Source organism: Coregonus lavaretus (genome assembly GCF_964263955.1).
Source record: "Coregonus lavaretus genome assembly, chromosome: 9".
Lineage (NCBI taxonomy): Eukaryota > Metazoa > Chordata > Actinopteri > Salmoniformes > Salmonidae > Coregonus > Coregonus lavaretus.
The window spans coordinates 15,816,225-15,830,388 of NC_139996.1; the positions used below are offsets into that span (position 1 = coordinate 15,816,225).

Genomic DNA, 14,164 nt, shown 5'->3' on the forward strand with positions numbered 1-14,164 from the left:
CGCAAGTAGGAATCAAAGGCAGCCACCACCTCATCACAAAGCAAGAAAACAAATATTTGGTAAGCGCTCTAGTTGCCCTTACTAGACAATGATATAATGTTGACACAGATTATGGAAAATGTAGAGTCCTTGATGGATAATCACAAAAGTTCAAAGTAAACAGGCATTCTTCTCAGTAGAAATATCATGCACACATTATTTAATTTGGGACGTGGCGCTTTGAGGTAATAAAAAGTATCCATTTCACTTGTAGAGGCTGAGCTGAGCTGTCATCCACTGACAGGGCAAGGTCTCCACCATTTATGTATGGCAAGCACCCATATAAAGTGAAGGGGACAGATGAAGCTTCTCCATCCCCTTATATAATACTGATTAAAATAATAAGCAGCAATTAATGGCATTTCCATGAGTTCTAATACAAAGTAAGCTACCGAAATATACATATAAAGACTGAATAAATACTATCATATAATGGTATTTCTTTCTTTTGCAGTCCATTTGTATTGGTGTATACAGTATAATGTTACCTGGACAACAATCCACATGTGCAAATAAGTGAGTTATTGCCAGTTTTGCTCATATTCGGGGGAGGAAGTGTGTGACAGTCATGGCAGTGGTGGCCTTGTTGCCTCTCTTCAGACGGCCATGCTTGCTGAGAGCAATGTAGGAGCCTCTGTAAACGGAAGACTCATAGGCATTGTAGTTGTTTGGCAGCATGCTCTCTCTGAACTTGCACTCATCATGGAAGACTGTCTGAAAATAGCAAAGGAGAAAAGGTCAAAGAAAAAAGTATGGCCAAGTTTAGTTTCACAGTTACCAGTTTGATACAGTTGTACAAGATGCACAGAAAAAATACTCGCCATGCATACATTTCATCCTCATCCAGAATTGGTTCACATGTAAAGTAGGGGAGCCATACACTAACATATTGTAGCAAATTTGGGGTTGATGGAAGAACCTGTAAACCTTTGTCTCTGAAGATTAGCACATCTCTTGCTCCATCCAAAATTCCTAATAAACAAAATTGTTTATCAGACCGTACATGTATGTCCTTGAGGGGATACCTAACCAAAATTACAGCATGCTCTCTTTTTTATTGAAAACTACAATAAAAACTTGGAATCGACTGAGATCATCCTGAAATATCATACTCCCTCAATATAAAAATATAAAAAAAGTACTGTGAATGTTGCTGTTTTGGAGTGGTTTACACATGCTATTGGGAGCATACTAACAGGGGCCTTGCCTACCACTCCCATAGTTTGTGCTTGATGAAGACAATGCTAAGCTGCAGCTAACTGAACAAAAACAAATGTTGGTTTGCTTATTCCCTGGGTGAACTCTCCTTTTAAAACGTCAATGACTGAGTATTACACACAGGTAGCACTGCTGTACAACTTATTTCTCAACCATATGGGTCATTAATTAGCCTATTCACCAATGGGTTATTAGTGCAATAATTAAAGAGATTATCCGGTACTTTTGTATACTTTTTAGCCAGTAGTTCTGAAAGTAGCACTCACAAACCAAAAGTGGTCCCCGAAGATTGCGTACTACGTTACATATGTGCAGATATGTGCACCACGTCATTGCTCTCGCTCTGCTGTGTCCACTGAGCCCTTAGGCCCACCCTGCAACCTCATTGGATAACGCTGGGCAGACCTCTTGCTAGTTGTCACTCAAATGCTTGAGGGGCTGAAGCTCATTGGCTAGAAATCGAAATGCTAGGGGGCTGGCCCACGTGGCAGGAAATGTAGGGAAAATGGCACGACACAGCTTCAAGAAAACAGTCACTTTCAAACTAGGGATTTCGTGGCTGATTGAGGTAAGACAGTAATTCTGCTCATAGATTATGCATGTATGAACTACACATTGACACATCCAGCCCAAAGCGGGAGGTTTAAAAAATACTTTATTAGTTGCCAAAATACTGGAGTACAGTGCCTTGCAAAAGTATTCATCCCCCTTAGCGTTTTTCTAATTTTGTTGCATTACAACCTGTAATTTAAATTGATTTTTATTTGGATTTCATGTTATGGACATACACAAAATAGACCAAATTGGTGAAGTTAAATAAAAATAAATAACTTCTTTCAAAAAATTCAAAAAAATTAATAACAGAAAAGAGGTGCGTGCAAATGTATTCACCCCCTTTGCTATGAAGCCCCTAAATTAGATCTGGTGCAACCAATTACCTTCAGAAGTCACATAATTAGTTAAATAAAGTCCACCTGTGTGCAATCTAAGTGTCACATGATCTCAGTATATATACACCTGTTCAGAAAGGCCCCAGAGTCTGCAACACCACTAAGCAAGGGGCACCACCAAGCAAGCGGCATCATGAAGACCAAGGAGCTCTCCAAACAGGTCAGGGACAAAGTTGTGGAGAAGTACAGATCAGGGTTGGGTTATAAAAAAATATCCTAAACTTTGAACATCCCACGGAGCACCATTAAATCCATTATTAAAAATGTTAAAGAATATGGCACCACAACAAACCTGCCAAGAGAGGGCCGTACACCAAAACTCACGGACCAGGCAAGGAGGGCATTAATCAGAGAGGCAACAAAGAGACCAAAGATAACCCTGAAGGAGCTGCAAAGCTCCACAGCGGAGATTGGAGTATCTGTCCTTAGGACCACTTTAAGCCGTACACTCCACAGAGCTGGGCTTTATGGAAGAGTGGCCAGAAAAAAAAATAAGCAAACACATTTGGTGTTCGCCGAAAGGCATGTGGGAGACTCCCCAAACATATGGAAGAAGGTACTCTGGTCAGATGAGACTAAAATTGAGCTTTTTGGCCATCAAGGAAAATGCTATGTCTAGCACAAACCCAACACCTCTCATCACCCTGAGAACACCATACCCACAGTGAAGCATGGTGGTGGCAGCATCATGCTGTGGGGATGTTTTTCATCGGCAGGGACTAGGAAACTGAAGGAATGATGGATGGCACTAAATACAGGGAAATTCTTGAGGGAAACCTGTTTCAGTCTTCCAGAGATTTGAGACTGGGACGGAAGTTCACCTTCCAGCAGGACAATGACCCTAAGCATACTGCTAAAGCAACACTTGAGTGGTTTAAGGTCAAAGCCCAGACCTCAATCCAATTGAGAATCTGTGGTATAACTTAAAGATTGCTGTACACCAGCGGAACCCATCCAACTTGAAGGAGCTGGAGCAGTTTTGCCTTGAAGAATGGGCAACAATCCCAGTGGTTAGATGTGCCAAGCTTATAGACACATACCCCAAGAGACTTACAGCTGTAATTGCTGCAAAAGGTGGCTCTACAAAGTATTGACTTTGGGGGGGTGAATAGTTATGCATGGTCAAGTTTTCTGTTTTTTTGTCTTATTTCTTGTTTGTTTCACACAAACAAATATTTTGCATCTTCAAAGTGGTAGGCATGTTGTGTAAATCAAATGATACAACCCCCCCCAAAAATCCATTTTAATTCCAGGTTGTAAGGCAACAAAATAGGAAAAATGCCAAGGGGGGTGAATACTTTTGCAAGCCACTGTATGTATTTTAATGTAAACATGTTGTTAATTGCATACACTATGTAACTGTATCCTTTTGGTGATGTTCATTCATGCGCAATTGGAGAGCTGCATGGGCCTTCTTTTGCTCACCTTGCACGTTGTTCATTGTGAATCGTATTTGTCTATCTTAATAAACATTTCACTAACAATATTTTTCAGAGTGTTTATTGGATATACATGATGTGTGAACCTTTTTGACAATTTTCTGCTATTATAAATTGTGAAAAGACAGCATGTGCTGGGACTATCGACAAGACAGGGAGCTGATGACGTCCGTCAGAGATACCCTAATGCAGGGGTCTCCAACCTTTGAAAGCAACTTTTAAAAAATGAAAAATGTCGCAAGCTACTATTTTTTTCTAGCTTTCAAATAGGCACATTCTTCCCTTCTCCCCTGCAACTCTTTCCCGGGTCCTTAGTGTACAGTCGTGGTCAAAAGTTTTGAGAATGACACAAATACTAATTTTTACAAAGTCTGCTGCCTCAGTTTTGATGATGGCAATTTGCATATACTCCAGAATGTCATGAAGAGTGATCAAATGAATTGCAATTAATTGCAAAGTCCCTCTTTGCCATGAAAATGAACTTAATCCCAAAAAAACATTTCCACTGCATTTCAGCCCTGCCACAAAAGGACCAGCCTCCATCATGTCAGTGATTCTCTCGTTAACACAGGTGAGAGTGTTTGACGAGGACAAGGCTGGAGATCACTCTGTCATGCTGATTGAGTTAGAATAACAGACTGGAAGCTTTAAAAGGAGGGTGGTGCTTGAAATCATTGTTCTTCCTCTGTTAACCACGTGCCGTCATCATTGCTTTGCACAAAAAGGGCTTCACAGGCAAGGATATTGCTGCTAGTAAGATTGCACCTAAATCAACCATTTATCGGATCATCAAGAACTTCAAGGAAAGAGGTTCAATTGTTGTGAAGAAGGCGCCAGGGTCCCCAAGAAAGTCCAGCAAGCGCCAGGACCGTCTCCTAAAGTTGATTCAGCTGCTGGATCGGGGCACCACCAGTGCAGATCTTGCTCAGGAATGGCAGCAGGCAGGTGTGAGTGCATCTGCACGCACAGTGAGGCGAAGACTTTTGGAGGATGGCCTGGTGTCAAGAAGGGCAGCAAAGAAGCCACTTCTCTCCAGGAAAAACATCAGTCCTGTGTCATGCCAACAGTAAAGCATCCTGAGACCATTCATGTGTGGGGTTGCTTCTCAGCCAAGGGAGTGGGCTCACTCACAATTTTGCCTAAGAACACAGCCATGAATAAAGAATGGCACCAACATATCCTCCGAGAGCAACTTCTCCCAACCATCCAAGAACAGTTTGGTGACGACCAATGCCTTTTCCAGCATGATGGAGCACCTTGCCATAAGGCAAAAGTGATAACTAAGTGGCTCGGGGAACAAAACATCGAAATTTTGGGTCCATGGCCAGGAAACTCCCCAGACCTTAATCCCATTGAGAACTTGTGGTCGATCCTCAAGAGGCGGGTGGACAAACAAAAACCCACAAATTCTGACAAACTCCAAGCATTGATTATGCAAGAATGGGCTGCCATCAGTCAGGATGTGGCCCAGAAGTTAATTGACAGCATGCCAGGGCGGATTGCAGAGGTCTTGAAAAAGAAGGGTTAACACTGCAAATATTGACTCTTTGCATAAACTTAATGTAATTGTCAATAAAAGCCTTTGACACTTATGGAATGCTTGTAATTATACTTCAGTATACCATAGTAACATCTGACAAAAATATCTCATAACACTGAAGCAGCGAACTTTGTGAAGACCAATACTTGTGTCATTCTCAAAACTTTTGACCACGACTGTACAAGAGAAAGTAGTGCACTGTTTCTGTCAATATACCTGGAACAATAATGGTTAATAAACAACTCTAAGGGGGGCCCTATACAATCTGTGATTTTTTTTCTCAAATTATGTTTTCTCCGTTTTCTTTTTCCTGGTTTTAGATGTTTTCTGTTTTTAACTCTCAAAATTACAATTGTTCATAGAGAAACAATGACATTGGAACGTTCTGAGTCCATGTCAATGCTTAAATCACATCAGAAGACAATTTTTTGGGGGGTCTGGAAGAAACGAACACATTTTGATATGAGTGTAATTCCCCTTTAATTGCGCATCTAGCAAGTGAGGAATGTGCCATCTAACGTGTGGGTCTAGCATGGTTCTGTACTGCTGCTGCTCATTTAATGGCAAAGTTTGCAAATAACACATACAAATGATATACTTATTCATGATATACTTCTACCAGGTAAGCCTACTTTGCAGTGCAGTTAACATTTAATTTATAAGGTTTTGGGGAAAGTATTTCTGTCAAGCCACAAGACGGTTATCAGGTCAACTGGCTACACCCGGAGTGATATACAAACGCGCGCACCACAGACAGACGGGTAATATTGCTGGAAATTAATTGGCAGGTTTGTGTTAGGTTTGGCCAATAGTGGCTAACCAGGGGTGGGATAATGTCAATGTTGCGTTGATTAGATAGCAGGCCAGCTGGGAGCTTGCGGTGTCTGATCCTTGTGAGAACACGTGAAAATTGCATGTATACTGAACAAAAATATAAACGCAACATGTAAAGTGTTGGTCCCATGTTTCATGAGCTGAAATAAAAGATCCCAGACATTTTTCATAAGCACAAAAAGCTTATTTCTCTCAAATTTTGTGCACTAATTTGTTTACATCCCAATGAGTGAACGTTACTCCTTTCCCAAGATAATCCATCCACCTGACAGGTGTGGCATATCAAGAAGCTGATTAAACAGCAAGATCATTACACAGGTGCACCTTGTGCTGGGAACAATAAAAGGCCACTCTAAAATGTGCAGTTTTGTCACACAACACAATGCCACAGATGTCTCAAGTTTTGAGGTAGCATGCAATTGGCATGCTGACTGCAGGAATGTCCACCAGAGCTGTTGCCAGAGAACTGAATGTTAATTTCTCTACCATAAGCCACCTCCAACGTCGTTTTAGAAAATTTGGTAGTATGTCCAACCGGTCTCACAACCGCAGACCACATGTAACCACGCCAGCCCTGGACCTCCACATCTGGCTTAAACACCTGTAGGATTGTCTGAGACCAGCCACCCGGACAGCTGATGAAACTGTGGGTTTGCACAACCTAATAATTTCTGCACAAACAGTCAGAAACCATCTCAGGGAAGCTCATCTGCGTGCTCCTCATCCTCACCAGGGTCTTGACCTGACTGCTGTTCGGCTTCATATCCGACTTCAGTGGGCAAATGCTCACCTTCGATGGCCAATGGCATGCTGGAGAAGTGTGCTCTTCACGGATGAATCCCGGTTTCAACTGTACCGGGCAGATGGCAGACGTATGGCGTTGTGTGGGTGAGTGGTTTGCTGATGTCAACGCTGTGAACACAGTGGCCATGGTGGCAGTGAGGTTATGGTATGGGCAGGCATAAGCTACGGACAATGAACACAATTGCATTTTATCAATGGCAATTTGAATGCCAGAGATACCGTGAAGAGATCCTGAGGACATTGTCGTGCCATTCATCTGCCGCCATCACCTCATGTTTCAGCATGATAATGCATGGCCCCATGTAGCAAGGATCTGTACACAATTCCTGGAAGCTGAAAATGTCCCAGTTCTTCCATGGCCTGCATACTCACAAGACATGTCACCCATTGAGTATGTTTGGGATGGTCTGGATCAACGTGTACGACAGCGTGTTCCAGTTCCCAAAAAATATCCAGCAACTTCGCACAGCCATTGAAGAGGAGTGAGACAACATTCCACAGGCCTCAATCTACAGCCTGATCAACTCTATGTGAAGAAGATGTGTTGCGCTGCATGAGGCAAATGGTGGTAACACCAGATATTGAATGGTTTTCTGATCCACGCCCCTACCTTTCTGTGACCAACAGAGGCATATCTGTATTCCCAGTCATGTGAAATCCATAGATTAGGGTCGAATGAATTTATTTAAATTGACTGATTTCCTTATATGAACTGTAACTCAGTAAAAATCTTTGAAATTGTAGCATGTTGCGTTTATATTTTTGTTCAGTGTAGTTTCAGAATTGTTTGGTGAGCTACTCATAGGTGGGCTGCGAGCTACTGGTAGCTCTTGATCGACCTGTTGGAGACTAACTCAAACTCAAAACTATTGGTTCAATGTCCATAGGACGCACTTCACTCAAGCCCCGTTTATACCTGGTTCTAACTTGTGTCCTTTGTCCTGCTCTTGTCCACATTCTGATTTTGCCCACATTTGTAGACAGGTGTAGACAATCAAAAGACACATTGTGATCTGATTGTGATCAGGTCATCCTGCCCATCTCCGGAGGTAGTCAGTGACGCATTGTGTGTGGATATCTTACAAGTATAGACAGATCTGGACAAAGAAACCATTATCATCATTATTCCGCCCTCTAAAATCATTGACAGGTGGCACCATTGCCTGATTACATCAATATGTGTCTTACAATAAATAAATATTAGTTTGAAATAATTTGCATAAATGAAGGGACCAGGAAATCTGGTCACAATGCAGACACAGTGGACGGATAAGACCCATTTTAATACCATGTGTAGACAGATTTCTGGAAATGTGGGCACAATCAGAATGTAGACAAGATCAGGACAAAGGTCCCATATTAGCACCAATTATAAACGGGGCTTCAGTGATAGGCATAGCCTACAAGTGTAACCTAACATGTAAATAATATTAATCTTCAAAGGATGAATTTCATATGGTCCCAAGTCCCGATGACAGGTTCTGGAGTGTCGGGGGTCTTTCCCCCGCACGCAGGGCCATATTACAGAGCGTGACACAATTATGCGTCTGTTAACCTCATCATTATTGCCCAAGGCAAGTCGACCATGAACAGGCCCCTAGCTCATTTACTGCCTACAATTTCATACGAATGCATAATAAGAAAGGGTAAACATATATATATATATATATATATATATATATATATATATATATATATATATATAATGAACCATCGAAAATAACAAAATAGCATTCCACTAGCATATGTCTTATCACATAATTTACGGCACATGTTAAGATCGGCACACCCAATCGCTTTAAATGACATGCAAATAAAACCCGATCAGTCATAATAGCAAATGCCACGCGGAACCATTAAAACAAATATTGCAGGACAATAAATGTAATACTGTGCATACCTACCGTTCCGTATAACCTTCCTCGGCCATTCATTGCGACAAACAGCTCACTTCTCACCCCATACAAGCTAACCACTCCTCGCTCTACAGTTGAGATCTCTAATAGACCTAATTGAACAAAATACCAGATATTAGATATTGGAAAAACACATCCGATCAGATTGGCACAAAATATGGTTAAAAATGGTTGTAGGCTATAGCTAGCATGTGCAATTCGTCTGTGGGTGTAACCTTGCAGGTTGCTACGCAGGATGCTGAGTCTTTGTTCTATATTCATTCCCACGTCCAATTTTCGATATTTGCAGAGCTTAGGCTATCATGTAATAATTGCCCTTTTGGAAGTGTACGGTGTCGGTGACTGTTCGTTTCTGTGCCGCTGTAGGAGCCAGTGTCTAAATACGTCCATACATTCATGTCATGTTTGAGCTTTGGGAGATATTTAGCACTGGTGGATAGTGTTTTTAATAGATCTGTCTTTGCTCTAGAAGTAATCCAATGCTCCCTTCGCGGCTTATTACACATCATGCAAAATATGGGCTATAGCCGCTGTTAGATGCATAATTATTGACGACCCCTTCATGTGATGTCTATTGCATTACTACATCTGTGGAAGCAACTCACTGTACTGGTTTTCATTATGTACACCATTAATCCTGCCGTCTGGGAGGACCTGGAGGTGAAACCCGATGCCCACGTTGCAGTAGAGCCTCCGGACTCTTTTGATACCTAGCAAATAGTCACTCTCCCAGTTCAGGTCCGATCTCTCCCCCGAGATGCCCAGAATGGAGCGGGAGAAGAGGGTCTCCCATCTTTTCTCCAATAAAGTTGCATTTGTCCTGCTTGGAATAGGATATGATGACGCAATCCCCACTAGGAACCCCAAGAGAACAATCGCAATCAACGTCCAGTGCGTGCTGGCCTCGTAGGACATACTGATGAGGAGACTTTGCGCAATGGCCTTCCGGTGTACCTTCGGGGCACGTGGTCAGAATTAATGGCCCTAAAAATACCACTCTTCTTGTTTTTCTTCCTTCGGCATGCTGGCAGAGGATTATTTTTGTAACGCAGATCTGAACTCTGGGTATGAAACGAGAGCCCCAGTGCAGAGGAGTAGAAATAGGAGAGTGCACGGCAGATCTTGAGGTGGTGGCGATGATGATTACCATGTTTTGCAGCTCCGCGCCTCTCTCTCTCTCTCTGTAGGCAACGCAGGCCGTGGAGAATAGCACTCACCAAAACCCTGTTTCACCTTGCCAGGCTATCGCATCTCTAGATGACGTCATGCTGACTTCACCGCTGCCCAGTCGAATAATACAAGGGCCGAGGATGGAGAGAGTGAAGTTGCAAGCAAGCAAGAAAAGAGTCGCTGAACTGCAGTGCCTAGTCTGTGGAGAGTTCAACGGAACACTGTCACAGCGCCCGTGAAACCGAGGAAGGGAGAGACCTCATTGGGTGGCGTTAAGCAACTGCGGGACACGATGGACACTTTGGCAGCTCCCAAATTGGGTCGGTGGTCATATGTCTGACAGGTTGCTTCCTTATTTAGAAGGAAGGTGTAAAAAACGGTCCACTTGTCAACGGAGAGCAATGGCACCCTTGCAGGCCACATCATATGCTGCATGTTTATTAACTTTTTCAACCAATTATTATTTTAGCTACAATTAAAGTAGGTTGCATTCATGAGCACTGTGGTGCGTATTTCGGTTACCCCGAAACGTCTCTCATAGCCTATTCCTTCCCCTGGCCTGAAACATAAAAGCATATCATATTTTCTTTGTAACGCCACCATGGAGCATGCCTATACATCAATAGATTATATACATTTGCGCGCTTCCACCGGACCCCTTAATAAATGTCATCCATTTGGTTGGAAATTCCGATGGATGGCGCTATTTCCAAGGTTTTAACTGTGCTTCATGCGCAACCATCATTGACCATAGTTCAAATCATTTTCACAGACTGTACAAAGTTGTTCTTAGTGACATACAACATCTCTGACAAGCATTTTACAATGCAGTACATTTATTTGTATACAAATATATTTGGTGACTGCACAATGATACCCAATCTGGATTTATAATAAAAATGATTTGATTTCTATGAAGGCTGAAAACGCCAAGGACAACACATTTGGAGCATCAGTGAAAACTGAGGACATAATAGCAGATTCATAATCATACAGTCATCGGCAAATAGGCCCAATGTGAAGATCCTTGGCACTTGCTATCATGAAGCACAACTAACTCAAACACTGGGCATTTGGACAAATAAAGGACCTTGCTAACTTGTTGAACACTTGCTAACTTGTTGAAAAAAAAAAGAAGAAAAAAATCAATGGTTACTTATGTCTAAGAAATATCAACGAAACTTAATATGGGAGGAACTCAAAACAGAGGAATAATGGTTATAATTGATCCAGATGCAACAGTATTGACTACTTCATATTTACAAATAAATAATGATACAGGAGGTGTTTACCATACTTTGCACATGCATTAGTCATCATCAGGAAATGCACATTCAGCAAAGTTGCTCCCTTAAAACCAGAACTAATACAGGAAATGGTCAGGATGAAAAAAAAGAAAAACAACTTAAAAACAAAACAAAACAATGTTTTTAAATATTATGAGTGTACTATTCTGCATGGTCAACCAGTAAATCATCAACTTTGTGACTTGAGTTCGATTCCTCACAACCTACAGAACTAAAATGAAATGTATTTATTATTTATTTGCAATCCTATAGGGAAATATTGACAGCAGTCGAGATCAATAAGCTATCTGAGAGTAAGCAGCCAACGATGAAAGAGTGGGATGGAAGAATATTCCAATAAATTATAGCGCAGAAGATGTATTTATGCCACATCTATACAAAATTATAATTTATCATTTTTTCACAGAAATAGCTTTTGCACCTTACACCTTTGACAGATGCAATGAAAATAAGGAAAAATACTTTAATATGTGCTTATGATTTTTAAAGAACAATAAATACATATTTATGTACAAAAAATGCTGACATTTGTAGTAGAGGCACTTGCAAAATTGACTTATTTTTCCAAGCGGTCTGGCAGTATGTCCTTATGTTCTACAGTAAGTCAGATAAGTATTGTCTGTGTGTGGGGGGAATTTCCTCAGTCATCTTTTATTTTAAAAAAAAGTTAACCTGTCTGTCTACTAATTGGTTTTCATTGATTAAGAGTGTCCCTAACTGCCAATAAATATTACACTTGAGGCAAAAAAACACATTCTTTTCGACTCTATTCTCAAAATGAGAGTATACAGTGCCTTCGGAAAGTATTCAGAACCCTTGACTTTTTCCACATTTTGTTACGTTACAGCCTTATTCTAAAACGGATTAATATTTTTTTCCCTCATCAATCTACACACAATACCCCATAATGACAAAGCGAAAACAGGTTTTTAGATTTTTTGCAAATGTATTAAATTTTTTTAAACGAAATACCTTATTTACATAAGTATTCAGACCCTTTGCTATGAGACTCGAAATTGAGCTCAGGTGCATCCTGTTTCCATTGATCATCCTTAAGATGTTTCTACAACTTGATTGGAGTCCACCTGTGGTAAAATCAATTGATTGGACATGATTTGGAAAGGCACACACCTATCTATATAAGGTCCCACAGTTGACAGTGCATGTCAGAGCAAAAACCAAGCCATGAGGTCGAAGGAATTGTCTGTAGAGCTCCGAGACAGATTTGTGTCAAGGCACAGATCTGGTGAAGGGTACCAAAACATTTCTGAAGTTTGGAACTACCAAGACTCTTCCTAGAGCTGGTCGCCCGGCCAAACTGAGCAATCTGGGGAGAAGGGCCTTGGTCAGAACCTGATGGTCACTCAGAGAGCTCCAGAGTTATTCTGTGGAGATGGGAGAACCTTCCAGAAGGACAACCATCTCTGCAGCAATCCACCAATCAGGTCTTTATGGTAGAGTGGCCAGACGGAAGCCATTCCACAGTAAAAGGCACAAGACAGCCCGCTTGGAGTTTGCCAAAAAGGCACCTAAAGACTCTCAGACCATGAGAAACAAGATTCTCTGGTCTGATGAAACCAAGATTGAACTCTTTGGCCTGAATGCCAAGCGTCACGTCTGGAGGAAACCTGGCACCATCCCTACGGTGAAGCATGGTGGTGGCAGTATCTTGCTGTGGGGATGTTTTTCAGCGACAGGGACTGGGAGACTAGTCAGGATCGAGGGAAAGATGAACAGAGCAAAGTACAGAGAGATCCTTGATGAAAACCTGCTCCAGAGTGCTCAGGACCTCAGACTGGGGCGAAGGTTCACCTTCCAACAGGACAACGACCCTAAGCACACAGCCAAGACAACGCAGGAGTGGCTTCGGGACAAGTCTCTAAATGTCCTTGAGTGGCCCAGCCAGAGCCCGGACTTAAACCCGATCGAACATCTCTGGAGAGACCTGAAAATAGCTGTGCAGCAACACTCCTCATCCAACCTGACCGAGCTTGAGAGGATCTACAGACAAAAATGGGAGAAACTGCCCAAATACCGGTGTGCCAAGCTTGTAGCGTCATACCCAAGAAGACTCGAGGGTGTGATCGCTGTCAAAGGTGCTTCAACAAAGTATTGAGTAAAGGGTCTGAATACTTATGTAAATGTGATATTTCCGGTTTTAAAAAAATATATACATTTGCAAAAATTTATAAAAACCTGTTTTTGCTTTGTTATTATGGGGCATTGTGTGTAGATTGATGAGGGGGAAAAAACAATTTAATCCATTTTAGAATAAGGCTGTAACGTAACAAAATGTGGAAAAAGTCAAGGGGTCTGAATACTTTCCGAATGCACTGTATATCCAATAGGGCCAACTGTATTTAGCAACCTCATCATTGCATAAATGGGCTATTAAATTATGTTTGGTTACGAAAAAGTACGAAAATGTATGCACTCACTACTATAAGTCGCTCTGGGTAAGAGTATCTGCTAAATTACTAAAATGTAAATTACTATTTAAATATACATCAACGGATGAGATACAGAAAGTCTGCAGTATTCTCTTAGGTGAGGAGAGACTGCACTTATCCAAAGTCATACCATGTTGCCCTGCTCTCTTCACAGCACTCACACTTGCACTTTGAAATTCTCTCTCTTTCACACACACACACACACACACACACACACACACACACACACACACACACACACACACACGTTGACCTTCAGAAGAGATGTATGGTACACAGAACAAAGTCTAAAAAAAAATAACAGAACACAGAAAACTGTCATCATACCAAAACTATTTTCAGTAACCCAGTTCACAGTATCGCTGCAGTGTTGACTTTTTGGTATTTTGCTCATGGGAATATTAAGTGTACCTCGATTTTTAAAGTGTTGGATAATTAACCTCATTTACTTTCCTAGATTGTCATATCATGTTGAACATAATGGCAGTAGAGATTAT

General features: G+C 41.5%; 1 protein-coding gene across 1 annotated transcript; it reads right to left on the reverse strand.

Moving 5' to 3' along the window:
• Positions 1–576: 576 nt before the first annotated feature.
• On the reverse strand, positions 577–9,655 carry LOC311134737 (fibroblast growth factor 6-like; the record flags this gene model as incomplete). The annotated part of the gene is made up of 3 exons (XM_084168510.1): positions 577–753; positions 8,729–8,832; positions 9,346–9,655. The coding sequence occupies 3 exons, from the start codon at positions 9,653–9,655 to the stop codon at positions 577–579; spliced, it is 591 nt and encodes a 196-aa protein (XP_084024636.1).
• Between the last annotated feature and the right edge of the window lie 4,509 nt (positions 9,656–14,164).